This window comes from Bos javanicus, chromosome 1 (assembly GCF_032452875.1).
Source record: "Bos javanicus breed banteng chromosome 1, ARS-OSU_banteng_1.0, whole genome shotgun sequence".
NCBI classification, from domain to species: Eukaryota; Metazoa; Chordata; class Mammalia; order Artiodactyla; family Bovidae; genus Bos; species Bos javanicus.
Genome location: NC_083868.1, coordinates 67,800,582 through 67,827,183, shown reverse-complemented (window position 1 = coordinate 67,827,183; position 26,602 = coordinate 67,800,582). Strand labels below are relative to the sequence as shown.

General features: G+C 40.1%; 1 protein-coding gene across 3 annotated transcripts in view; it reads right to left on the bottom strand.

The window, feature by feature from the left end:
* The window catches only part of SEC22A (SEC22 homolog A, vesicle trafficking protein), an 81,675-nt gene extending 55,597 nt beyond the window's left edge, over positions 1–26,078 (bottom strand). Inside the window, exons 1-3 of one of the 3 annotated variants that reach the window (XM_061407806.1) lie at positions 25,992–26,072; positions 23,899–23,993; positions 8,124–8,324 (exon numbers count right to left, since the gene is read on the bottom strand). In XM_061407806.1, coding sequence (XP_061263790.1) covers positions 8,124–8,324; positions 23,899–23,903 — 206 coding nt within the window. In that variant the 5' untranslated portion in view covers positions 23,904–23,993; positions 25,992–26,072. Of the gene's footprint in view, positions 1–8,123; positions 8,325–23,898; positions 23,994–25,792 lie in introns of all 3 variants that reach the window. The other 2 variants (XM_061407783.1, XM_061407879.1) reach the window with 2 other exon arrangements.
* Between the last annotated feature and the right edge of the window lie 524 nt (positions 26,079–26,602).

Sequence of the window (26,602 nt, the reverse complement as noted above, 5' to 3'; positions counted from 1 at the left end):
TCTCACAGCAAATAATAAAGCACCCAGTGCATATCCAGCATTCTACTCTACAAGCTTTAATGTCAAAGACCAAATGCCTGCCCACCAGGAACCTGTAGTTAGGTACTGGGAATATACTTAAAATGATATACAAAACAAGATTAAAGAAACAAAACTGAACTTTTTAGCATGCTAAATGAAAAAGTAATTGAAATAGCAATAATATTTGTATTACATATAGTTTTCAGCCACAGGACTGGAGAAGGTCAGTTTTCATTCCAACCCTAAAGAAAGGCAATGCCAAAGAATGTTCAAACTACTGCACAATTGCACTCATCTCACACGCTAGCAAAGTAATGGTCAAAATTCTCCAAGCCAGGCTTCAACAGTACGTGAACCATGAACTTCCAGATGTTCAACATGGATTTAGAAAAGGCAAAGGATCAAATTGCCAACATCTGTTGGATCATAGAAAAAGCAACAGAATTCCAGAAAAATATCTACTTCTGCTTTATTGACTACACTAAAGCCTTTGACTGTGTAGATCACAAGAAACTGTGGAAAATTCTTAAAGAGATGGGAATACCAGACCACCTGACCTGTCTCTTGAGAAATCTGTATGCAGATCAGGAAGCAACAGTTAGAACAGGACATGGAACAACAGACTGGTTCCAAATCGGGAAAGGAGTACATCAAGGCTGTATTTTGTCATCCTGCTTATTTAACTTACGTGCAGAGTACATCATGCCAAATACCAGGCTGGATGAAGCACAAGCTGGAATCAAGATTGCCAGGAGAAATATCAATAACCTCAATACGCAGATGACACTACCCTAATGGTAGAAAGCAAAGAAGAACTAAAGAGCCTCTTGATCAAAGTGAAAGAGGAGAGTGAAAAAGTTGGCTTAAAACTCAACATTTAAAAAACTAAGATCATAGCATCTGGTCCAATTACTTCATGGTCAATAGATGGGGAAACAGTGGAAACAGTGACAGACTTTATTTTGAGGGGCTCCAAAATCACTGCAGATGGTGACTGCAGCCATGAAATTAAAAGACGCTTGCTCCTTGGAAGAAAAGCTATGACCAACCTAGACAGCATACTAAAAAGAAGAGACATTACTTTGCCAACAAAGGTTTGTTTAGTCAAAGCTATGGCTTTTTGAGTAGTCACGTATGGATGTTAGAGTTGGACCATAAAGAAAGCTGAATGCCAAAGAATTGATGCTTTTGAACTATGGTGTTGGAGAAGACTCTCAAGAGTCCCTTGGACTGCAAGGAGATCCAACCAGTCCATCCTAAAGGAAATCAGTCCTGAATATTCATTGGAAGGACTGATGCTGAGGCTGAAACTCCAATAATTTGGCTATCTGATACGAAGAACTGACTCATTGGAAAAGACCCTGACACTGGGAAAGATTGAAGGTAGGAGGAGAAGGGGAAGACAGAGGATGAGATGGTTGGATGGCATCACCAACTTGATGGACATGAGTTTGAGAAAGCTCCAGGAGCTGGTGAGGAACAGGAAAGCCTGGTGTGCTGCGGCCATGGGGTCGCAAAGAGTCATACAGGACTGAGCGACAGAACTGAACTGAACTGATAATTTTCATTCTGCAATTGTACCATTGCACATAGAAAATCTGCTCATCCTTTGTAGCCATGTTTACCAAGTAAACAGCTTTCCTGGGTGAAGAAAAGTTCTCCAGTTGGACATGAAATCTCTAATCTACTCCTAAGAAAAAAAACTTCAAACTGCATTCCATTTCCTAAAATAATGATTTTAAAGTTTTAAACATAAAAAATGGTTTGATGTTATGAAATTGAGTATACCTTATGAATTTGTTATCACCAAATATATATGGTAAGAAACAAAGTGAAAACAAGTCTTTACCACCAGAGGGACCGTACAGTGACAGTACGATGACAAGAACCAGAAAGAGAACTAAGTAACAATGAGCGTCTGCCATGCTCCACATTCTATCAGGAATTTCATATTTTCTCATTTATTCCTCTCTTACGTAGCCAACCTTTAATTATCCTCCAATGGTGAAGAGCTAAATCATAAATACATTATCCCATAAATAAAAGACCCATTTTCATTACTAACTTAAACCTCATTATATAAGAAAATATGTATTAATATGTAATATGTCAGGTGATAGCAACTTATAACAGTAAGCTAAAGAAGAAGTGGGCTTTCCTGGTGGCTCAGTGGTAAAGAATCCACCTGACAATGCGGGAGACAGGTTCAATCTCTGGGTCAGGAAGATCCCCTGGAGAAAGTAAGTGAAAGCATTAGACACTCAGTCGTGTCTGACTCTTTGTGATCCTATGGACTGTAAATTGCTAAGCTCCTCTATCCATGGAATTCCCCATGCAAAAATACTGGAGTGGGTTGCTATTCCCTTCTTGGATCTTGCTGATCCAGGGGGTCATCTTGCAAGTCTATGGGGTCACAGAAGAGTTGGACACGACTTAGCAACTAAACAAAAAGAAAAGGAGAATCAGATGATTTTAAGTGACTGAAGATGATTACACCATCAGAACCCTGGATACAAACTTTGCCTTTGACAGCCTTCATTTTCTTTTTCTGCAAAGTTAATCTATCTCCTGATTTACCTGTTCCCATTAACCCTATTCCTTTACACCTTCACATTCCAGGGAATAAAGATCCTAACTTCTTTTAGATAACCAACCATTGACAGCCTCTTATTTGCCTGTTAGCTGTATTTCAGAGGTTTACTACACCTACAAAAACTGCATTGTAAGAATAACTAGATTTCTAGATCAGTTCATAAGAGCCTATTTAACATACATGGAGCTGAAAAGCTGTGGATCTTACCATAATAAACAATAGAAAAGTAATACGATGCTAGTAATGAGACAAAACACAGGTTATCTTCTTCCCCCAAGTGGCCTGGTAACTACTGGTGGGTTGCATTACCCTGGTACATCCCCCGCCCCCACCAAACACCTCGTCTCCAGTGTTTTCTCATCAATTTTAGACTTCATATATACTCTATTCCTCATTGTTTTTCAACCAAAAAGAGGGAGGAGGGATAGTTTCACTTAACACTCTTCCCTAGTTAATTTCATAAAATGAAAAGAATTAGGAAGGCGCTTTGTCAGCAAAGAGGCTAAGGGTAAAGAGAGGTAACTCCCTCTTTTACCAGAGATTAACGTGAATAAAAAAAAGAAAAAGAAAGAAAGTGAAGTCGCTCCACTTGGAAAGTGGTGTCGCTCCACTTGGAAAGTAGTGTCCAACTCTTTGTGACTCCATGGACTGTAGCCTACCAGGCTTCTCCGTACATGGGATTTTCCAGGCAAGAGTACTGGAGTGGGTTGCCATTTCCTTCTCCAGGGGATCTTCTTGACCCAGGGATCAAACCTGGGTCTCCCGCATTGCAGGCAGACGCTTTACCCTCTGAACCACCCTACAGACTGTACGTCAGATATACGATTTATTAGCTCTGTGTCTTTGAATAAGTTTCTTTACACCCCTAAGTCTCAGTCCCCTCATCTGTACAATAGGAGTGGTAGTACTATAACAGCTATCTGCCCAGCATCCCTTCACCTCTTTCCTTTGGGGAACTACCTCCAGCCCCACTACCTATTCCATATGGCTTTGATAAAGCTCCCCACCAACTAGATGGGTATGTACCAGGTCAGGACAACTAAGAGTACCTCCAAGCACAAAGTTAGTCCAGAAATGGGCCATAACACAACAAGGCCAATTGAGGTCCTTTTCTTGAAACATGGAGGGGGCAGGGTTGCCCAGCTGTAATGAAGTAAGCCTGAAGCTACCATACAGTGTTTTCCAATATGTGCAGAACATCTATCTGCAAAAGAAAAGACTGAAGAAATGAGAGAAGAATTCCTGGTAACATCTAAGTCCCTGGCTCCACCCAACTAGGAATCTGGCCTATCCTTCAGAATACCCTTTTTTGCTTAAGCAAGTGTGAGTTGTGTTTTTGCCCTTGACAATGGGCAAAGTTCTATTTAATAGCCATTCACAGAGTAGCTGCAAAATTTAATGAAAAGCACAGTAAGTGCCCTACATACAAACCTTCAAGTTGCAAACTTTCAAAGATGCAAACGTGTTTGCATGTCTAATCACGTAAGTTAGTTCACACGTCTGGCACACAATGTCACGTGCATGCATCCTCTACAAGTGGGTCGGCTTCTGTGTAGTTTAGAGTACAGTATTATAGTATCTTTACGTCAAGCTGAGGATGTCCAGAAGCAAGCATAAAAGCAGTGGTATATAGCTGATTGTGTTAGCTGGGTACCTAGGCTAACTTTACTGGACTTACAAACATGCTCTCAGAATGCAACTCATTCACGTGTAGGGGAGCTACTGTAACTAACGCGCCTGGCAACTGCAGGTACTTACTAACTGGTTCATTGATGAAGTTGTTACTCCTATAATCAGAAAGTACAACCAAAGTATGAAAGGAATCCCGGAAATAAAAACAAAAAGGTAGATAAGTCTAAGACAGCATTCCTGGTTGGTAGCAGCAGTTTGGGGACAAATATGAAGAAAGTGACTCCACAGGTAAGGAGAGAACCTATGAAGTTCACAGCCAATATCAGACTTCAAATGAATTTGCTATGAAAGAACTAAGGAATTTCACTTCTTGCACTAAACTCACCTCAGAGTATGACTGACTTTCCAAAGGTTTGTCTTTTCATGAGATCAGTGTCTCAATGTTTAAAGAGATTTCAAAATGTACAACTATACTTTTTAAACACCTAAAGCCAATTTCAAAGTTTCGAGATTTCATAAAATACAACTTAATTTCCATATGGTTAATAATTATTGTGTGAGTCACTGTTGTTCCCTAAGTAGTAATATAAGTTTATCTATTAAACACTATAATTTAAGGAAGGTATCCTTCAATTAATAAAACAGATGAATTCCTTAAAATTTTATACAGAGAATTATACTATCACTATGCAATGGGAAAAGAAATCACAAAACTGGGTTATACACTCCCCACCCCACCCTGATCAGTCAAGTTGAAGAATTAAAAGAAAATGAAGACTTAACTCCACTGCACTCTGACTGCTGCCATACTGCACAACCACCCCTTATGTAGCAGCTACTATGATATGTGCATGGCACTGTGTCACCACAAGCCAGGCTCCACAGAACGTGCACCATTAGCTGAACTGCATTATTCATGTACTACAATCTGTTGAAATTTATCTTTTTTCCAATACATAGGGGGAGAAAATTAAAATAATTTTCTCATTTTAAATGTTACTCACCTACTTTTTTTCCTTAAAACTTTGAACTTCCTCTACCTATTCAACTAGAATCTAAGGTGAGGTACCATCTGATTTAGCACATTATTTGACACTTAGTTTGGCTTCTCAGGGGTATTCTGCAAAGAGCACTTCAATTTCTGTACAAATCTAAAAACCACAATGCTTAAAGTTGAGGAATCAAAAATAATACAAGCCAGGGCAGGTCAATTATCTCAGTGAGTTACAACCTAGTTTTAGAGAGTGGATATAGAAATTCTAAAAAATATTAATAAAAAAAAATGCTGAAAAGGTCAGTCAACAAGTTCTACAGGCAATCTGTGAAGGGAGTGAGGTTACTAGAGAAATCAAACGGTAGTAATGAGGCAGGTGACTCAAAAGACACAGGCTATAGGCGAAGCTTTGAAAGAAAGAGAAGTATTTAGAAATACGGCTAAGAAAGTGCAGAGTGTTGCCAGTTTCACGTTGTGCTGCAACTACTACTATAGATCTTTGGGTTTTACCTGGCAAACTCATGGAGGTTAGAAAAAGAGGTGTCATGTGAGAATTTTAAATATGTCGGGTAACACAGCAATTTCCAATTTTATGTATTTCAGGCTAAATTTGTTGTCATACTGTATAAAAACCTCAATGAACTAGAAACCAACTAACAAGACTTCTAATCAGTGAAAGAAAATATATGAAATCCAGGCTGTTAGGAACTAGAACTAAAAATTCTCTGTTATTAAAACCTTTCTTAAAACTTGGCTATAAAAATACACAAAGAGGTTTTTCTATATGTGGTTCTGGGGGCCATGTAACATATTTATTCCTTTAGACATTTCTAAATTATATTCTTAGATCAGGCTGATTAGACCTCTGCTGATTCACCTGACTCCTAAACTCGCTAATAAATTGCTTTTTGCATCAAGCTATTTGCTTACACTAAGGAATATTATAAGAAAAATCATAAAAAGCTCATGGTATGGCTGCTGGAAGAATACTACCCAAATTCTGTCTCTCTTTATGTACATCAGGTTTCAATAACATGAGAAGCAATGTTTTTATGCAATGGAACCTGTGAATCCCATAAATGACCCATTATCCCCCTTTGTTTTGGCCTCAAAGAAGTTCAGAACAATGTTTGTAGCCTTTTTCTAAAAAAATTAATGGACTATGTAGCTTGCATCTCTAGAAGGATACGTTACTTCAGTTTATTACTCTATCTTTATTTTTTCTTTCATATGATTCTTTTACCTGTACTCTTGAATTTTTTTTAATTGCCTCACATCCTTTGTGGAATAACATGGGTGCAAATAAATAATACAAAATCTAGAATTCACAACAATTAAACAGCATTGAGCACTGGAAGAATGCTAAAATTTCACCACATTCTACTCTCCTTTTAAGCCAACAAGGTAGAGGAACAAAAAACATTTGCAAACAAGCATTTGGTTTCTTTAGAGTCCAGGATATCTGCCAGAATTAATACATATTCAAACCAATCTGTCTTGGCAGTATACAACAACTGGAACTCAGGATGATAAACCCAGGGCACTAAAAGAGCCTATGAAATATTGTAAGGTTTCAGGCTTTTTCTTCAAAATATAGAAGTAGACTAAGATATCATTTTAGATATATTTTAACCACCATGACCACCACATTTTCTAGCTAAAACTCTAAGAAAGACCAAGTAAAGACAATGCTCATTATCCCAGGTAACCCAAGCAAATATGGACCTTCTTTAAGGTTCTCTTCTGGGCCTCTCTGAAACTCAGTGGGCATGTCTACCCTCACAGTTTCAGTTTCTATGTAAATAACAAAAAAATCTCTCTACCACTTCAACTGAATGCCTTGTTATAACCTCAAGTAAAATGATCAAAATGGAGCTTCACTGTCTCCCTCTTCTTCCTCACCACATAAACAACCCTTTTCAAAGATCTCATTTTGTCCTATTCCAAGTCAACTTCGTCCCTTTCTTCTCTTCCTCTCTGATATTCTATCTTATCAGGCTTAACCATTTCTTCTTCTGAAGTATCGTTCTGGTTGGCATTTTCTTTTTCATTTGCACTTTTATGTTACTAGTTCAGGCCCTAATTACAAGTTGACTTCTCTCCTCTGCTCAGACTTTCCATTTCACCCTATATTTCACTGTCTCAGCATTGTTTTTTATAAAGCCATTTTCCTCAAACTTGCAATAAGTTTCCTAAACTTATTACATCATCAAAGTGACATCCCTAGACCTGAACTTTCAGGGAAATCTAGGATATGGCCCCATACTAATTATCTCACATTTCCCATAACTATCCCTAAATCACCATTCACTACTCCAGGCCAGGTTAATGCACCTACCACACTTTGATCTTCATCCCCAGCATTCATAAGACTGTCGTCTTTCATGTCTTCTAGATCTCTGTTCAAATGTCACCCTCTCAGAGAGGCCCTTGACCACCAAAAAGTCACTATCCCTCTGCTCATTATTTATTGGGCACTACATCAATAAATAATAATGATGAGCACTATCTCCTATCACTAGGATATAAATCTTGTAAGTTCTTTGAGGGCTGCTATTGGGTATGATTTTTTTATATTTCCCATGAAAGTTTTCCTGGACATGTAAGAACACCAATAAATACCTAATGATCAGTTTACAAGACAGAATATCTGCAATCTGTAAAAATATAAAATTTACTAAAGCCAGACATAAACACAGAGAAACTACAAAAACGGTAATGACATAATAAATATTATTTAGTATAAGTTCAGAATCACATCATTTTTGACTTGAAAAGTTTTCCTAAACTAATCAAACACTAATTTCTATTTCAACAACTAAAATTTCATTAAAATGACAACCACTAAGCAAATGATTCTAAGGGAGCAAGCTGAAGTCTTACTTAATGTTATAACGTCCAGTTTTCAGTGTACATCTATCAGGAAGCTGAGCCAGTTTTCTTGAGAGCATTTTAAAATACTTTCTGCACTCCTGCATGCCTGTGCCTTGTTCATAGTCAGTAGAAGCAGAAAGTGGCAGTCCATCTCTGACACGAATGACTGAGGCAGATAAAATCATAGACATTTCCACCAGCAGAGAAGATCTGAAACAAATTAACAATTTGGGTTAGGTAAGAAATTAAGCCCAAGGCTGATAAACAGTGCAAAAATATGCAACTCACTAATAATCAAAGACATAATAATTAAAGCAATGACATATCATACTTTCTTTCACAAATTAGTTGTTAAAAAAAAACCACTTGCTTCCTTCTGGAATTTCTGTAAGTATACATGGAAATAAATATTGGAATAAACAGCATTGCGAAAACAATTTGGTGATGCTTAACAAGAGTTTAGAAAGACATGCCCTTTGACCACAATAAATATACATATATATATATATATATATATATATATATATCTCCTTATCCTAAAGAAAATAATCAGATTTAGAAAAAAATTTTAACAGAAAGACATTTTTCTCATAGAAAGAACTGAAAACAACCTAGACATTCAACAACAGGGGGATGGTTAAACAAATTACTGGTATACCCCATAATGGAATATAATGCAACTAAAAGTTATGTTTGTTAAGAACAGTTTAATGATATGGTAAAATGTTTATATGTTAGGTATTAAAACAGCAGGATCAAAACTGTATATGTTGTTTTCCATAAAGACAAAGAAAAGGAAGAAGGGAGGGATAAATGGCAAAACAGATACTGGAAGGAAACATGACAAAATCAGAATGCTCATTTCCAAGAAACAGTATTATGGGTAACAGTTACTTTATAATTTCCTAAGTCTCCGCAATATTCCACAATGGGAATATATTATTTTTATAATCAGATAAATGTTTTATAAAAATAAGTCTTAAAGCTAAAGGAATACTAATCAATGCTGTTCTCAATCTTTTTACCAGAAAGCAAATCACAATGTATGGATGTGAGAGTGATGTATGGATGTGAGAGTGGACTATAAAGAAAGCTGAGCACTGAAGAATTGATGCTTTTGAACTGTGGTGTTGGAGAAGACTCTTGAGAGTCCCTTGGACTGCAAGGAGATCCAACCAGTCCATCCTAAAGGAGATCAGTCCTGGGTGTTCATTGGAAGGACTGATGCTAAAGCTGAAACTCCAATATTTTCGCAATCTGATTCAAAGAACTGACTCATTTGAAAAGACCCTGATGCTGGGAAAGATGGAAGGCGGGAGAAGGGGATGACAGAGGATGAGATGGTTGGATGGCATCACCAACTCAATGGACATGAGTCTGAGTAAACTCCGGGAGTTGGTGATGGACAGGGAGGCCTGGTGTGCTGCAGTCCATGGGGTCACAAAGAGTCGGATACAACTGAGCGACTGAACTGACTAAATCATAATGACCTGTTTTATTATATTCTAATCATGCTTTACAAAAATAAATAAAAGACCATAGGTTTATACAAGTCTGAAAGAAATCAGGTAAACAGTCAAACTTTGATAAAATACACACATACACAGTGGTTCTCAAATTTTAGCCTGTATCAAAACCACTTGAATTTTTATTAGAAATGCAGATTTCTGGGTCCTCCCCTCAAAAAATTCTAATCCACTGACTATGGAGTGGAGCTTGAGCATTTTCTATTTTAAGCAAATTTCCCAAGTAATTACTATGCTTATCTAAGGACCATACTTTGAAAAAAAATTGAATTACAACATGTTCAGTTCAGTCGCTCAGTCATGTCTGACTCTTTGCGACCCCATGATCTGCAGCACATAGGCCTCCCTGTCCATCACCATCTCCCAGAGTTCACTCAAACTCACGTTCATCGAGTCGGTGATGCCATTCAACCATCTCATCCTCTGTCGTCCCCTTCTCCTCCTGCCCCCAATCCCTCCCAGCATCAGACTCTTTTCCAATGAGTCAACTCTTCGCATCAGGTGGCCAAAGTACGGGAGTTTCAGCTTTAGCATCATTCCTTCCAAAGAACACCCAGGGCTGATCTCCTTTAGAATGGACTGGTTGGATCTCCTTGCAGTCCAAGGGACTCTCAAGAGTCTTCTCCAACACCACAGTTCAAAAGCATCAATTCTTCGATGCTCAGCTTTCTTCACAGTCCAACTCTCACATCCTTACATATCCACTGGAAAAACCATAGCCTTGACTAGACAGACCTTTGTTGGCAAAGTAATGTCTCTGCTTTTCAATATGCTATCTAGGTTGGTCATAACTTTTCTTCCAAGGAGTAAGCGTCTTTTAATTTCATGGCTGCAGTCACCATCTGCAGTGATTTTGGAGCCCAGAAAACTAAAGTCTGACACTGTTTCCACTGTTTCCCCATCTATTTCCCATGAAGTGATGGGACCGGATGCCATGATCTTCGTTTTCTGAATGTTGAGCTTTAAGCCAACTTTTTCACTCTCCTCTTTCACTTTCATCAAGAGGCTTTTTAGTTCCTCTTCACTTTCTGCCATAAGGGTGGTGTCATCTGCATATCTGAGGTTATTGATATTTCTCCTGGCAATTTTGATTCCAGCTTGTGTTTCTTCCAGCCCAGCGTTTCTCATGATGTACTCTGCATAGAAGTTAAATAAGCAGGCTGACAATATACAGCCTTGACGTACTCCTTTTCCTATTTGGAACCAGTCTGTTAGCAGTCTAAAATTAAGTGATAACTCCTTCTTGCCAGGTCATAGAGCATAATGCCACTAAATATGTCTCCTTCACTAGCAGCAGTAAAATTGAAAAATTTGGTAACAATGTCATAGGCTTTTTTCAAGATAATGTATCTCAGAGACTAAATTAATCCTTCCCTAATCAACTTAGTTCAATATTATCTCACTCCAAAAATGAAAAACTGAGTTAGTAATATATCAAACAATGACAAAGAAAATCAATTGGTACCAAGTTTGGAAACCAGGGGCCCCTAATTTTTGTCACTATGTCAAGTCGAAATCTGAGTGCCCAATCATGATGATAATTGATAACAAAACTTAACCCAAATAATAAAGTTAATACATTAAATTTACTTCCCCCTTTACCTCTATTCATGAGGGAATGAGAGGAAAAGCTAGGTATTAATATGTCATTATCCTTTAATATTTTTCTTTTCCATTTATTTGAAAGGAAAAAAAAAAAAAAAACCCAGCAGGAATTAAATTAGTCTTTACCATAATGGAATCTTCAAACAAAAGTTCCAACATGACATATAAAATCATTTTTTGTCTTCCTATTCAACCAGCTCCTTTTTCCTTCTGAAGGCAGTAGCAAAAGAAAGCTGGGATCAAGGGATAATGTCTATACTATCAATCTCTTTTTAAAGTTGTTACATTTATTAAACCACAATTGTAACATTTAACCTAAGTGTAAGAAATTAGGAAAATGGCTTACTTTATACCCTTACAATTTATGATTTAAACAGAAAATTTCATCTTTCCAGAAGTATACTGAAACGCAAGGACCACTCTAGGAGTTAACATGAGGGCAGGATTGTGACTTACAGTTTCCAAACATCCATATTCTTAGTACTGTTTAAAAGAAACTGCATTCTTTATGTTTGCTCTTTCTAGATTCTCAACAGAAATATTAGGAATAAGCTTTACTATACAGTGCCAGGAGAAGGCAATAGCACCCCACTCCAGCACTCTTGCCTGGAAAATCCCATGGACAGAGGAGCCTGATGGGCTGCAGTCCATGGGGTCGCTGAGAGTCGGACACGACTGAGCGACTTCACTTTCACTTTTCACTTTCATGCACTGGAGAAGGAAATGGCAACCCACTCCAGTGTTCTTGCCTGGAGAATCCCAGGGATGGGGGAGCCTGGCGGGCTGCCGTCTCTGGGGTCACACAGAGTCGGACATGACTGAAGCGACTTAGCAGCAGCAGCATACAGTGCCAACTTTCACATAATCTTCAAAGCTACTCTTTTCTTTTTTATGACTTAAAAGACAAAAATGTATGATTCATACTTCCTAAAAGAATACCAACCTAGTTAAGTTCCATTCATTTAACAAACATTTATTATTTATGCCAGGGGCTATGTTAGACATTAGGAATAGATAGTTCCTACCATGGAGAAGCAGCAGTCCAGAATTAAAGAAATTCAGATGGAAAGAGCAAACATAACAAAAGCTATATTGCCAACTGCCTTACTAACTGGAAAACTACAGTTACACAAACTTGCCTTTCAGATATTCCTAATATACAGTTTTAGGCTTGTAACCAAAAGCACAACAGCCGTGACATTCCCTTTCTAAATTCTTGAAAGGTTTTCAGAGAACTACTTCAACAGATCTACTGATAAGATTTCTCTGAGGAGAAAAAATTAAACCTCTTCCTTAAATTCTTCAAGAGATGGCAATACCAGACAACCTGAGCTGCCTCTTGAGAAAACTATATGCAGATCAGGAAGCAACAGTTAGAACTGGACATGAAACAACAGACTGGTTCCAAACAGGAAAAGGAGTATGTCAAGACTACTTGACGTATTTGTCAATATTGTCAGCCTGCTTATTTGACTTCTATGCAGAGTACATCATGAGAAACGCTGGGCTGGAAGAAACACAAGCTGGAATCAAAATTGCCAGGAGAAATATCAATAACCTCAGATACGCAGATGACACCACCCTTATGGCAGAAAGTGAAGAGGAACTAAAAAGCCTCTTGATGAAAGTGAAAGAGGAGAGTGAAAAAGTTGGCTTAAAGCTCAACATTCAGAAAACGAAGATCATGGCATCCGGTCCCATCACTTCATGGGAAATAGATGGGGAAACAGTGTCAGACTTTAGTTTTCTGGGCTCCAAAATCACTGCAGATGGTGACTGCAGCCATGAAATTAAAAGACGCTTACTCCTTGGAAGAAAAGTTATGACCAACCTAGATAGCATATTGAAAAGCAGAGACATTACTTTGCCAACAAAGGTCTGTCTAGTCAAGGCTATGGTTTTTCCAGTGGATATGTAAGGATGTGAGAGTTGGACTGTGAAGAAAGCTGAGCATCGAAGAATTGATGCTTTTGAACTGTGGTGTTGGAGAAGACTCTTGAGAGTCCCTTGGACTGCAAGGAGATCCAACCAGTCCATTCTAAAGGAGATCAGCCCTGGGTGTTCTTTGGAAGGAATGATGCTAAAGCTGAAACTCCCGTACTTTGGCCACCTGATGCGAAGAGTTGACTCATTGGAAAAGAGTCTGATGCTGGGAGGGATTGAGGGCAGGAGGAAAAGGGGACGACAGAAGATGAGATGGCTGGATGGCATCACCGACTCAATGGACGTTGAGTTTGAGTGAACTCTGGGAGATGGTGATGGACAGGGAGGCCTGGCGTGCTGCGATTCATGGGGTCGCAAAAGTCAGACACGACTGAGCAACTGAACTGAACTGAACTGAACTTCAGAGTCATTTAACCTAGCATTCAAACCAGCAAACTAACAAAAGAAATTGGGATGACTGTCAGTGAACAATACGAGGCTTGACTAATTTGTAGAGACTTTAGTCACCTTCAGTTCAGTTCAGTCACGTCCAACTCTTTGGATTAGCAATCTTTCCTTTATTACCTCAATAAATACACCCCACCTTTTTTCTTTTTACCTTGAATTCTTAATACAGTTCCTTAAACATACACACACTCCAATCTTAAGCTGGATTGTAGCAGTAGAAAAAGGAATCTGTTGACATTAAGGCCAAGCTTGGGTTAGGATACCCTTAAAGTCTAGCAAAGTAGTGACTGGAGAAAACATGGAAAAGCTAGTGGGAACTGAGAAAAGGGAGAGGTTAAGACACTTGCATGGGAAGATTCAAGAGCAGTATTTTAATTGGGGTTATAGATACATTTTTAGGACACTGGTCCATTCTCCCTCACCTTTAACAGGAAAAAAACAAGTATCATATGCCTTTACACCGCATCAGAAAACTGATAGGAAATCTGAGTGCTGGCTTATATATTCTTTGCCCAATAGCAACTGCTAGAGGAAACATTTCCACAATACCAAACTCCTACAGCAGTGGTTAGCAAGCAGCCTTTTAGACCCAAGACAACAAGACACTGGCCTCTCTTCTTTAGAATGTTGTAGGGTAATGACTGTGGGTCCAAGGTTCCAGGAAGGCAATCTCTCAAAAGTAATAAACAAAACCCAACACGTAAGAACATTTTATATCTACTTTCCAGCAAGATGCTTTCAAAATGCCACTTTTAAGGAAAAAAAAATTTTCATAATAGATTAATCACTCATACTTTTAGTCTGTTATTTCCCAAACTTCTGCCATCCAAGTACCATTTTCAGAAGTCATATTACCATATCTGCATCCCACCTGTACTATTTTTTACCTAATACAGGTCTTTCAATTGATTTACTTTTTGCCCTATGCTTAGCAATAGCATCTATGAAATCAGTTTTGAGGTGTTAGGTTTTCCTCCTAATTTAAATTAAAATATATAAAGAACTTTTGTCTCATCAAACATATGTGGGAAAATTTTTACAGAATTTCTTTTATGTTTATCTGCTTATCATTCGAATTATCTTACCTATCTTAACTTACCAAAGTTTGGGAAACACTAATTTGGTACATACTGTTTTATTAAAAGTACTAGCTGAAGATCTGTCTCTCTCCTTTTGACTCCCCCTCTTCTCCTGGTCACCTCTATCTCCTTTGTCCCTCTTCTCTTCTCTATGTAACTCTGTGAACCTCTCTGGGTGTTCCAGGCTGTGGAGAGCACATAGGGAACTGATCACTGGCTAGCTTGCTCTCTCCCCTTTTGATTTCCCCTCTTCTCCTCCTGGTCACCTCTAGCTCCCTCCTCCCTCTTCTCTTCTCCATGTAATTCTGCGAACCTCTCTGGGTGTCCCTCACTGTGGAGAATCTTTTCTCCATTAACCTAGATGTTTTACCATCAGTGTGGTATGGATGGAGAAGTCTTGAGGCTACTGTAAGAATAAGACTGAAAAACCAGAGGCAGAAGGCTTGAATGCAAAACTTGAGAACACCAGAAAACTCCTGACTCCAGGGAACATTAATCGACAAGAGCTCATCCAAAAGCCTCCATGCCTACACTGAAACCAAGCTCCACCCAAGAGCCAACAAGCTTCAGAGCAAGACATACCATGCTAATTCTCCAGCAATGCAGGAACATAGCCCTGAGCATTAATATACAGGCTGCCCAAAGTCACACCAAACCATAGACACCTCAAAACTCACTACTGGACACTTTATTGCACTCCAGAGAGAAGAAATCCAGCTCCACCCACCAGAACACCGACCCAAGCTTTCCTAATCAGGAAACCTTGACAAGCCACTCGTCCAACCCCACCCACAGGGAGGAACCACAAACTTCCAGCATACAGAAAGGCCACCCCAAACACAGCAATCTAAACAAGACGAAAAGGCAGAGAAATATTCAGCAGGTAAAGGAACATGATAAATGCCCACCAACCCAAACAAAAGAGGAGGAAATAGGGAATCTACCTAAAATGAATTCAGAATAATGATCTGAATGATCAGTAAAAATGATCCAAAATCGTGAAAACAAAATGGAGTTACAGATAAATAGCCTGGAGACAAGGATTCAGATGATGCAAGAAATGTTTAACAAGGACCTAGAAGAAATAAAAAAGAGTCAATCAATAATGAATAATGCAATAACTGAGATCAAAAACACTCTGGAGAGAACCAACAGTAGAATAACTGAGGCAGAAGATAGGATAAGTGAGGTGGAAGATAGAATGGTAGAAATAAATGAAGCAGAGAGGAAAAAAGAATTTTAAAAAATGAGGACAACTTCAGAGACCTCTGGGACAATGTCAAATGCCCCAACATTTGAATTATAGGAATCCCAGAAGAAGAAGACAAAAAGAAAGGCCATGAGAAAGTAGTTGAGGAGATAATAGTTGAAAACTTCCCTAAAATGGGGAAGGAAATAGCCAACCAAGTCCAAGAAACCCAGAGAGTCCCAAACAGGATAAACCCAAGGTGAAACACCCCAAGACACATATTAATCAAATTAATGAAAATCAAACACAAAGAACAAATATTAAAAGTGGCAAGGGAAAAACAACAAATAACACACAAAGGGATTCCCATAAGGATAACAGCTGATCTTTCAATAGAAACTCTTCAGGCCAGAAGGGAATGGCAGGACATACTTAAAGTGATGAAAGAAAATAACCTACAACCCAGATTACTGTACCCAGCAAGGACCTCATTCAAATATGAAGGAAAAATCAAAAGTTTTACAGACAACCAAAAGCTGAGAGAATTCAGCACCACCAAACAAGCTCTTCAACAAATGCTAAAGGATCTTATCTAGACAGGAAACACAGAAAAAGTTTATAAACTCAAACCCCAAACAACAAAGTAAATAGCAATGGGATCATACTTATCAAGAATCACCTTAAATGTAAATGGGTTGAATCCCCCAACCAAAAGACAAAGACTGGCTGAATGGATACAAAAACAAGACCACTATATATGCTGTATACAAGAGACCCACCTCAAAACAAGGGACACATACAGACTGAAAGTGAAGGACTGGAAAAAGATATTTCACACAAATCAAGACCAAAAGAAAGTAGGAGTAGCAATACTCAAAGTAGGAGTAGCAATACTCAGATAAAATAGACTTTGAAATAAAGGCTGTGAAAAGAGACAAAGGACACTACATAATGATCAAAGGGTCAATCCAAGAAGAAGATATAACAATTATAAATATATATGCACCCAACATAGGAGCACTGCACTATGTAAGGAAAATGCTAACAAGTATGAAAGGGGAAATTAACAACAACACAATAATAGTGGGAGACTTTAATACCCCACTCACACCTATGGATAGATCAACTAAACAGAAAATGAGCAAGGAAACACAAACTTTAAATGATATAATAGGCCAGTTAGACCTAATTGATATCTATAGGACATTTCACCCCAAATCAATGAATTTCACCTTTTTCTCAAGTGCACATGAAACCTTCTCCAGGACAGACCACATCCTGGGCCATAAATCTAGCCTTGGTAAATTAAAAAAAAATGGAAATCATTCCAAGCATCTTTTCTGATCACAATGCAGTAAGATTAGATGTCAACTACAGGAAAAAAAACTATTAAAAATACAACATATGGAGGCTAAACAACACGCTTCTGAAAAAACAACAAATCACAGAAGAAATCAAATATGCAGAGAAACGATGAAAATGAAAACACAACAACCCAAAACCTATGGAACTCAGTAAAAGCAGTGCCAAGGGGAAGGTTCACAGCAATACAAGCCTACCACAAGAAATAAGAGAAAAGTCAAATAAATAACCTAACTCTATCTGGTAGTCATATATGGATGTGAGAGCTGGACTATAAAGAAAGCTGAGCACCAAAGAACTTATGTTTTTCAACTGTAGTGTTGGAGAAGACTCTTGAGAGTCCCTTGGACTGCAAGGAGATCCAACCAGTCCATCCTAAAGGAGATCAGTCTTGGGTGTTCATTGGAAGGACTGATGTTCAAGCTGAAACTCCAATACTTTGGCCATCTGATGCGAACAGCTGACTCATTTGAAAAGGCCCTGATGCTGGGAAAGATTGAGGGCAGGAGGAGAAGGGGATGACAGAGGATGAGATGGTTGGATGGCATCACTGACTTGATGGACATGAATTTGAGTGAACTCCAGGAGTTGGTGATGGACAGGGAGGCCTGGTGTGCTGCGATTCATGGGGTCGCAAAGAGTCAGACATGACTGAGCTGAGCTGAACACCTAAAGCAACTAGAAAAGGAGGAAATCTGCCTCTTGAGAAATCTGTATGCAGGTCAGGAAGCAACAGTTAGAACTGGACATGGAACAACAGATTAGTTCCAAATAGGAAAAGGAGTACATCAAGACTGTATATTGTCACCCTGTTTATTTAACCTATATGCAGAGTACATCCTGAGAAACGCTGGACTGGAAGAAACACAAGCTGGAATCAAGATTGCCGGGAGAAATATCAATAACCTCAGATATGCAGATGACACCACCCTTATGGCAGAAAGTGAAGAGGAACTAAAAAGCCTCTTGTTGAAGGTGAAAGTGGAGAGTGAAAAAGTTGGCTTAAAGCTCAACATTCAGAAAACAAAGATCATGGCATCTGGTCCCATCACTTCATGGGAAATAGATGGGGAAACAGTGGAAACAGTGTCAGACTTTAGTTTTCTGGGCTCCAAAATCACTGCAGATGGTGACTGCAGCCATGAAATTAAAAGACACTTACTCCTTGGGAGGAAAGTTATGACCAACCTAGATAGCATATTCAAAAGCAGAGACATTACTTTGCCAACAAAGGTTCGTCTAGTCAAGGCTATGGTTTTTCCTGTGGTCATGTATGGATGTGAGAGTTGGACTGTGAAGAAGGCTGAGCGCTGTAGAATTGATGCTTGTGAACTGTGGTGTTGGAGAAGACTCTTGAGAGTCCCTTGGTCTGCAAGGAGATCCAACCAGTCCATTCTGAAGGAGATCAGCCCTGGGATTTCTTTGGAAGGAATGATGCTAAAGCTGAAACTCCAGTACTTTGGCCACCTGATGCGAAGAGTTGACTCATTGGAAAAGACTCTGATGCTGGGAGGGATTGGGGGCAAGAGGAGAAGGGGACGGCAGAGGATGAGATGGCTGGATGGCATCATTGACTTGATGGACGTGAGTCTGAGTGAACTCCAGGAGTTGGTGATGGACAGGGAGGCCTGGCGTGCTGCGATTCATGGGGTTGCAAAGAGTCGGACATGACTGAGCGACTGATCTGATCCGATCTGATCTGAGTTAGTAAAAGGAAAGAAATCATAAAAATTAGGGCAGAAATAAATGAAAAAGAAACAAAGGCGACCATAGCAAAAATCAACAAAGCTAAAAGCTGGTTATTTGAGAGGATAAATGAAATAGACAAACCATTAGCCAGATTCATCAAGAAAAAAAGGGAGAAGAATCAAATCAATAAAATTAGAAATGAAAATAGAGAAATCACAACAGACAACACAGAAATACAAAGGATCATAAGAGACTATTATCAGCAACTATATACTAATAAAATGGACAACTTGGAAGAAATGGAAAAATTCTTAGAAAAGTATAACTTTCCAAAACTGAACCAGGAAGAAATAGAAAATTTTAAACAGGTCCATCTCAAGCATGGAAATCAAAAGTGTAATCATAAATCTTCAAGCAAACAAAAGCCCAGGACCAGACAGCTTCACAGCTGAATTCGAACAAAAATTTAAAGAAGTGCTAACACCTACCCTACTCAAACTCTTCCAGAAAATTGCAGAGGAAGGTAAACTTCCAAACTCATTCTATGAGGCCACCATCACCCTAATACCAAAACCAGACAAAGAATGCCACAAAAAAAGGAAACTACAGGCCAATATCACTGATGAACATAGATGCAAAAATCCTTAACAAAATTCTAGCAAACAGAATCTAACAACATATTAAAAAGATCATACATCATGACCAAGTGGGGTTTATCCCAGGGATGCAAGGATTCTTTAAAATCCACAAATCAATCAATGTAATACACCACATTAACAAATTGAAAGATAAAAACCATATGATTATCTCAATAGATGCAGAGAAAGCCTTTGACAAAATTCAACATCCATTTATGATAAAAACTCTCCAGAAAGCAGGAATAGAAGGAACATACCTCAAGATAATAAAAGCCATATATGATAAACCCACAGCAAACATTATCCTCAATGGTGAAAAATTGAAAGCATTTCCCCTAAAGTCAGGAACAAGACAAGGGTGCCCACTCTCACCACAGTTTTGGAAGTTTTAGCCACAACAATCAGAGAAGAAAAAGAAATAAAAGGAATCCAGATTGGAAAAGAAGAAGTAAAACTCTCACTGTTTGCAGATGACATGATCCTCTACATAGAAAACCCTAAAGACTCCATCAGAAAATTACTAGAGCTAATCAATGACTACAGTAAAGTTTCAGGATATAAAATTAACACAGAGAAATCCCTTGCATTCCTATACACTAACAATGAGAAAACAGAAAGAGGAATTAAGGAAACAATTCCATTCACCATTGTAACGAAAAGAATAAAATACTTAGGAATAAATCTACCTAAAGAAACAAAAGACCTGTGCATAGAAAACTATAAACACTGATGAAAGAAATCAAAGGTGACACAAATAGATGGAGAAATATACCATGTTCATGGATCAGAAGAATCAATATAGTGAAAATGAGTATACTACCCAAAGGAATCTATAGATGCAATGCAATACCTATCAAGCTACCAACGGTATTTTTCACAGAGCTAGAACAAATAATTTCACAATTTGTATGGAAATACAAAAACCCTCAAATAGCCAAAGCAATCTTGAGAAAGAAGAATGGAACTGGAGGAATCAACCTCCAGCGGAAGTAGACTTCAGGCTCTACTACAAAGCCACAGTCATCAAGACAGTATGGTACTGGCACAAAGACAGAAATATAGATAAATGGAACAAAATAGAAAGCCCAGAGATAAATCCATGCACCTATGGACACCTCATCTTTGACAAAGGAGGAAAGAATATACACTGGAGAAAAGACAATCTCTTTAACAAGTAGTGCTGGGAAAACTGGTCAACCACTTGTAAAAGAATGAAACTAGAACACTTTCTAATGCCAAACACAAAAATAAACTCAAAATGGATTAAAGAGCTAAACGTAAGACCAGAAACTATAAAACTTCTAGATGAAAACATACAAGAATATACAATGGAGAAAAGACAATCTCTTTAACAAGTGGTGCTGAGCACAAGCTGGAATCCAGATTGCCAGGAGAAATATCAATAATCTCAGATATGCAGATGATACCACCCTTATGGCAGAAAGTGAAGAAGAACTAAAGACCCTCTTGAGAAGAGTGAAAAAGTTGGTTTAAAGCTAAACATTCAGAAAACTAAGACCATGGCAGCCAGTCCCATCACTTCATGGCAAATAGCTGGGGAAATAGTGGAAACAGTGGCTGACTTTATTTTGGGGGGCTCCAAAATCACTGCAGATGGTGAATGCAGCCATGAAATTAAAAGACGCTTGCTCCTTGGAAGGAAAGTTGTGACCAACCTAGACAGCATATTAAAAAGCAGAGATATTACTTTGCCAACAAAGGTCCGTCTAGTCAAGGCTATGGTTTCTCCAGTAGTCATGTATGGATGTGAGAGTTGGACTATAAAGAAAGCTGAGCACCGAAGAATTGATGCTTTTGAACTGTGATGTTGGAGAAGACTCTTGAGAGTCCCTTGGACTGCAAGGAGATCCAACCAGTCCATCCTAAAGGAGATCAGTCCTGGGTGTTCATTGGAAGGACTGATGTTGAAGCTGAAATTCCAATACCTTGGCCACCTGATGTGAAGAGCTGACTCATTTGAAAAGAACCTGATTCTGGGAAAGATTGAGGGCAGAAGGAGAAGGGGATGACAGAGGATGAGATGGTTGGATGGCATCATCGGCTCAATGGACATGGGTTTGGGTAGACTCCAGGAGTTGGTGATGGATAGCGAGGCATGGCGTGCTGCGGTACATAGCGTTGCAGAGTCAGACACGACTGAGTGACTGAACTGAACTGAACTGAAGAGGAAGACATGGGCAAAACACTCTCTGACATAAATCACAGCAGATCCTTTATGACCCACCTCCCAGAGTAATGGAAATAAAAGCAAAAATAGACAAATGTGACCTAATTAAACTTAAAAGCTTTTGCACAATGAAGGAAACTATTAACAAGGTGAAAAGACAGCCTTAAGAATGGGAGAAAATAATAGCAAATGAAACAACTGACAAAGAATTAATCTCAAAAATATACAAGCAGTTCCTGCAGCTCAATTCCAGAAAAATAAACGACCCAATCAAAAAATGGGCCAAAGAACTAAACAGACATTTCTCCAAAGAAGACATACAGATGGCTAACAAATACATGAAAAGATGCTCAATATCACTCATTATCAGAGAAATGCAAATCAAATCCACTATGAGGTATCATCTCATGCCAGTCAGAATGGCTGTGATCCAAAAGCAATAAATGCTGGAGAGGGTGTGGAGAAAAGGGAACCCTCTTACACTGTTGGTGGGAATGCAAACTAGTACAGTCACTATGGAGAACCGTGTGGAGATTCCTTAAAAAACTGGAAATAGAACTGCCATACGACCCAGCAATCCCACTGCTGGGCATACACACCAAGGAAACCAGAATTGAAAGAGACACGTGTACCCTACTGTTCATCACAGCACTGTTTACAATAGCCAGGACATGGAAGCAATCTAGATGTCCATCGTCAGACAAATAGATAAGAAAGCTGTGGTACATATACACAATGGAATATTACTCAGCCATTAAAAAGAATACATTTGAATCCATTCTAATGAGATGGATGAAACTGGAGCCTATCATACAGAGTGAAGTAAGCCAGATAGAAAAACACCAATACAGTATACTACTGTATATATATGGAATTTAGAAAGGTGGTAACGACGACCCTATATGCGAGACAGCAAAAGAGACACAGATGTAAAGAGCAGTCTTTTGGACTCTGTGAGAGAAGGCGAGGGTGGGATGATTTGAGAGGGTAGCGCTGAAATGTGTATTATCATATGTGAAGCGGATCACCGGTCCAGGTTCAATGCATGAGACAGGGGGCTCAGAGCTGGTGCACTGGGATGACCCTGGGGGATGGGATGGGGAGGGAGGTGGGAAGGGGGTTCAGGATGGGGAATACATGTGCGCCCGTGGCTGATTCATGTTGATGTCTGGAAAAAACCACTACAATATTGTAAAGTAATTACCCTCCAATTAAAATAAATAAATTTTTTAAAAAGTACTAGCTGAGATCTGGGAACTGGGCTGTAGCTTTGGAGAAAGCTATACTAATTGTGATGCACTGAGTTGGGGGAAGATTGAGTGAAATGAGAAGGACTTCATGCAGCCATAGGTTAGCAGGAAGGCACTTGGGAGATAGAGCCTGAAAAGAGGTGGAAAGGGTACCAAAAACAACCAGAGTTTATTCTGCAACTTTACCTGTGCCCCCCACCTTATCAACAGCCTTTGGTATTTTTATTATAGGTACTTGTACTGCATAGTATGCATAGATCATACACACAGAGTATGCATAGATCATACACACATCTAGGAAGAAGGCCTTCAATACATACTCAATTGCATCAGTAATTTGTGTAACACCTCACAGTTAACAAAGAGTGAGGGAGGTATAACCTCCATTTTACAGATGAGGAAACCTTCCTCAGCGTCACACTGCTAATGCATGGCAGTATTTAAACCTAAGTCTCTTGTATATCTCTACATCACTGTGCTCCTCCTATAATCAACAAGGGGCAAGGAGCCAGTGATACTGGAATTAGCTACTCATTCTGAAATAACAATTTTTTAAAACCGCTTATATACTATATAGTATAGTATTATAGTTAATAGGGTGTACTATGGAACCAAATTGCCTGGATTCAAAAACTGGCTCTACCGTTTAGTAATTGTGTAAACTTGGGCAAACTTTGTCTTTTTATGCTCAATATCCTCATCCATCAATTTTGACTACCAACAGCACCCATCTCATAGGACTGTTTAAAGATACTAATAGTATCTATCACATAAGCACATGTCAAGGACCTTGCAGACTGAAAGTGTAATATTAAGTGCTTGTTATTATTATTGACTGTCCTCTATTTACCACTTTATACACATTACCTCATTTAAGCCTTCCAATAACCTGTGAGGTAGTTATTATCCGTTCCATTTTATCTCTGAGGAAATTCAAGCCCAGAAAAGTAATCTATTCAATCCTGAAACAAGCAAGTGACAGAATTAAACTCAAGCATAATTCTAACCACACTCTGAAATGTTGCCTCTCAACATATTTAAGCTTCTTACTCAACTACATTGGAGAAGGAAATGGCAACCCACTCCAGTGTTCTTGCCTGGAGAATCCCGGGGACGGGGGAGCCTGGTGGGTTGCAGTCTATGGGGTCGCACAGGGTTGGACACAGCTGAAGCGACTTAGCAGCAGCAGCAACTCGACTACATGGACAGGAAGGTCAAAAGTACCTGTTTGTTAAGACCTAGACTCATTGGAAAAGAGCCTGATGCTGGGAAAGATTGTAGGCAGGAGAAGAAAGGGACAACAGAGGATGAGATGGTTGGATGGCATCACTGACTCAATGGACATGAGTTTGATCAAGCTCTGGGAGTTGGTGATGGACAGGGAAGCCTGGTGTGCTGCAGTCCATGGAGTCGCAAAGAGTTGGACACAACTAAGCGGCTGAACTGAACTGCAGGCTCCATTAATACACCCAGTATAAAATAAACTAAAGATTTTTAAGAGTCAATTACGTACACACGGGCTTTCCTAGTGGCTCAGATGGTAAATAATCTGTCTGCAATACAGGAGACCCAAGTTTGATCCTTGGGTGGGGAAGATCCCCTGAAGGAGGAATTGGCAACCCACTCCAGTATTCTTGCCTGGAGAATCCTATGGAGAGAAGAGCCTGGTGGGCTACAATCTGTGGGATCACAAAGAGTTAGACACGACTAACACTTTATAATCACTTTATACACACACACACACACACACACACACACACAAGCAGTAAACCAATTATGGTTCTCAATACAGGAAATGCCTAGATGCCCCTTAAGTTAGGGTTGTGTTGTGTGCTTGGTCACTCAGTCCTGTCTGACTTTGCAACTCCATGGACTGCAGCCTGCCAGGCTCCTCTGCCTATGGAATTCTCCAGGCAAGAATACTGGAGTGGGTTGCCATTCCCATCTCCAGGGGATCTTCCTGACCCAGGGACCAAACCCAAGTCTCCCACGTTGCAGGCAGATTCGTTACCATCTGAGCCACCAGGGAAACCATTATCTTAGCACCTGAACAAATGCAGTAACCTGCACAGGGACTCAGAGAGTTTTAAGAAGTGGCTTTTCCACCTGTTAGCTGGGATCCCATCATCTCCCTCCTGGTGGCTGACACTTCACCCCTAGGCTTTGCCTTGGCTGAAGCAAAGCTTAGAAGGAACTGATTCTCAAGCTTTCCCACTGCCCCAGGATGATCCAGGAAAACTAAAAGGGGTGGGGCGGGGTGGGGGGCGGGCCAAAGCTGCTGTTTTCACTGTCAGAGAGATTAAAGGCAGCTGGGGCTCGGCCTCCTATTCCGGAACCCTCATCTACCTGTCGAGCCAATTGCTTAGGTCTCCCTTATGCCACATCGTTTCCTAAGTGCCATTAACAGGACCTTAGGTTTCTGTGAGCCAACGCGGGCAAATCTCTGGGTTCAATGGTTGAATTAGCACTGAGGTTGAATTACCTCACAAAAAAGCTAAATAACCCTGCCTAAAAGAAAATAGGAAGTGCCATGTCAAGCTCTCTGGGCCATCTAAACAGCCTAGGAGGGCCACCGTGTTTCTGACACCTGGGCGTCAGGGAATGCCGCTTAACCGCTGGCAGCTCAGAGCGACTGTCCCTCCCTCCTCGGCCCCCTGCCCAAGCTGCCCGATATCCCGGCAGGTCAGCCGAAGGGCAACCGCCGTTCGCGCGGCCCCAGTGATCCCTTAAGTTGAAGGGAACGAAGTCCCAGCAATCCCACCCCTCCAAATCTCCACGACTCCGACGACTCCCGCTCCCACGCCACGAACTTAGTTCCCGCCCGGGGTAGGTAGGTCTGTAGTCCCAACGGCGAGAGTCAGGACCGTGGCAGGAGACCAGGAGAGATAGGGGAGTGGCAGATCAGAGTTCGGGCGACCCCAAGAAGGGAGGAAGGAGGACTGGGAGGGGCCAGGTCGTACCTGTCGAGCCGAGACCCGCGGCTCCGAGTGACGCGCTTCGCAGTGCACTGTGGGGCCGGGGAGTGGCCTCTCCGCGGGGCAGCCCCGCGTGCAACGTGGCTGGCACCCAGCGGGATCAAGCCCCGCCCCCGTTCCTTACTCAGGCCAATCAGGTTCTGGGGGAAGGACACACTTACCCCCCCCCTCCCCCCGACCCCCGGCCCCGCTCCAGGGGAGATTGACAGCTTTTCACGCTTCTACGCCAAGAGAGTGGCAAGTCCTGGATTGACTGATTATACTGTCCCTGGCAAATTAGGCTGATCTCCCGTCTGCCGCCTGTACCTGCACGTAGTTTGTTTCTTAGCGGCCCTGCAGGAAACACTTATCGAAGGAACATGAAAGTACCCCTCTGAGTGAACAAGAAAAGGACCTGTCCCATTATTACCACGCCCGGGAAGGCATCCAACCTTGACAAAGAAATGCCAGATGCTGTTCCTGCAGTCCATCCCAGCTTTTGCATCGGTCATGCATTATTAAACAAGTACTACTGACTGCATACTATGTGCCAAGCACAGTGTTTGGCATTGGGTTATAGGAGTGAATATAACTTTCGGTGGATATAATGTGTGATA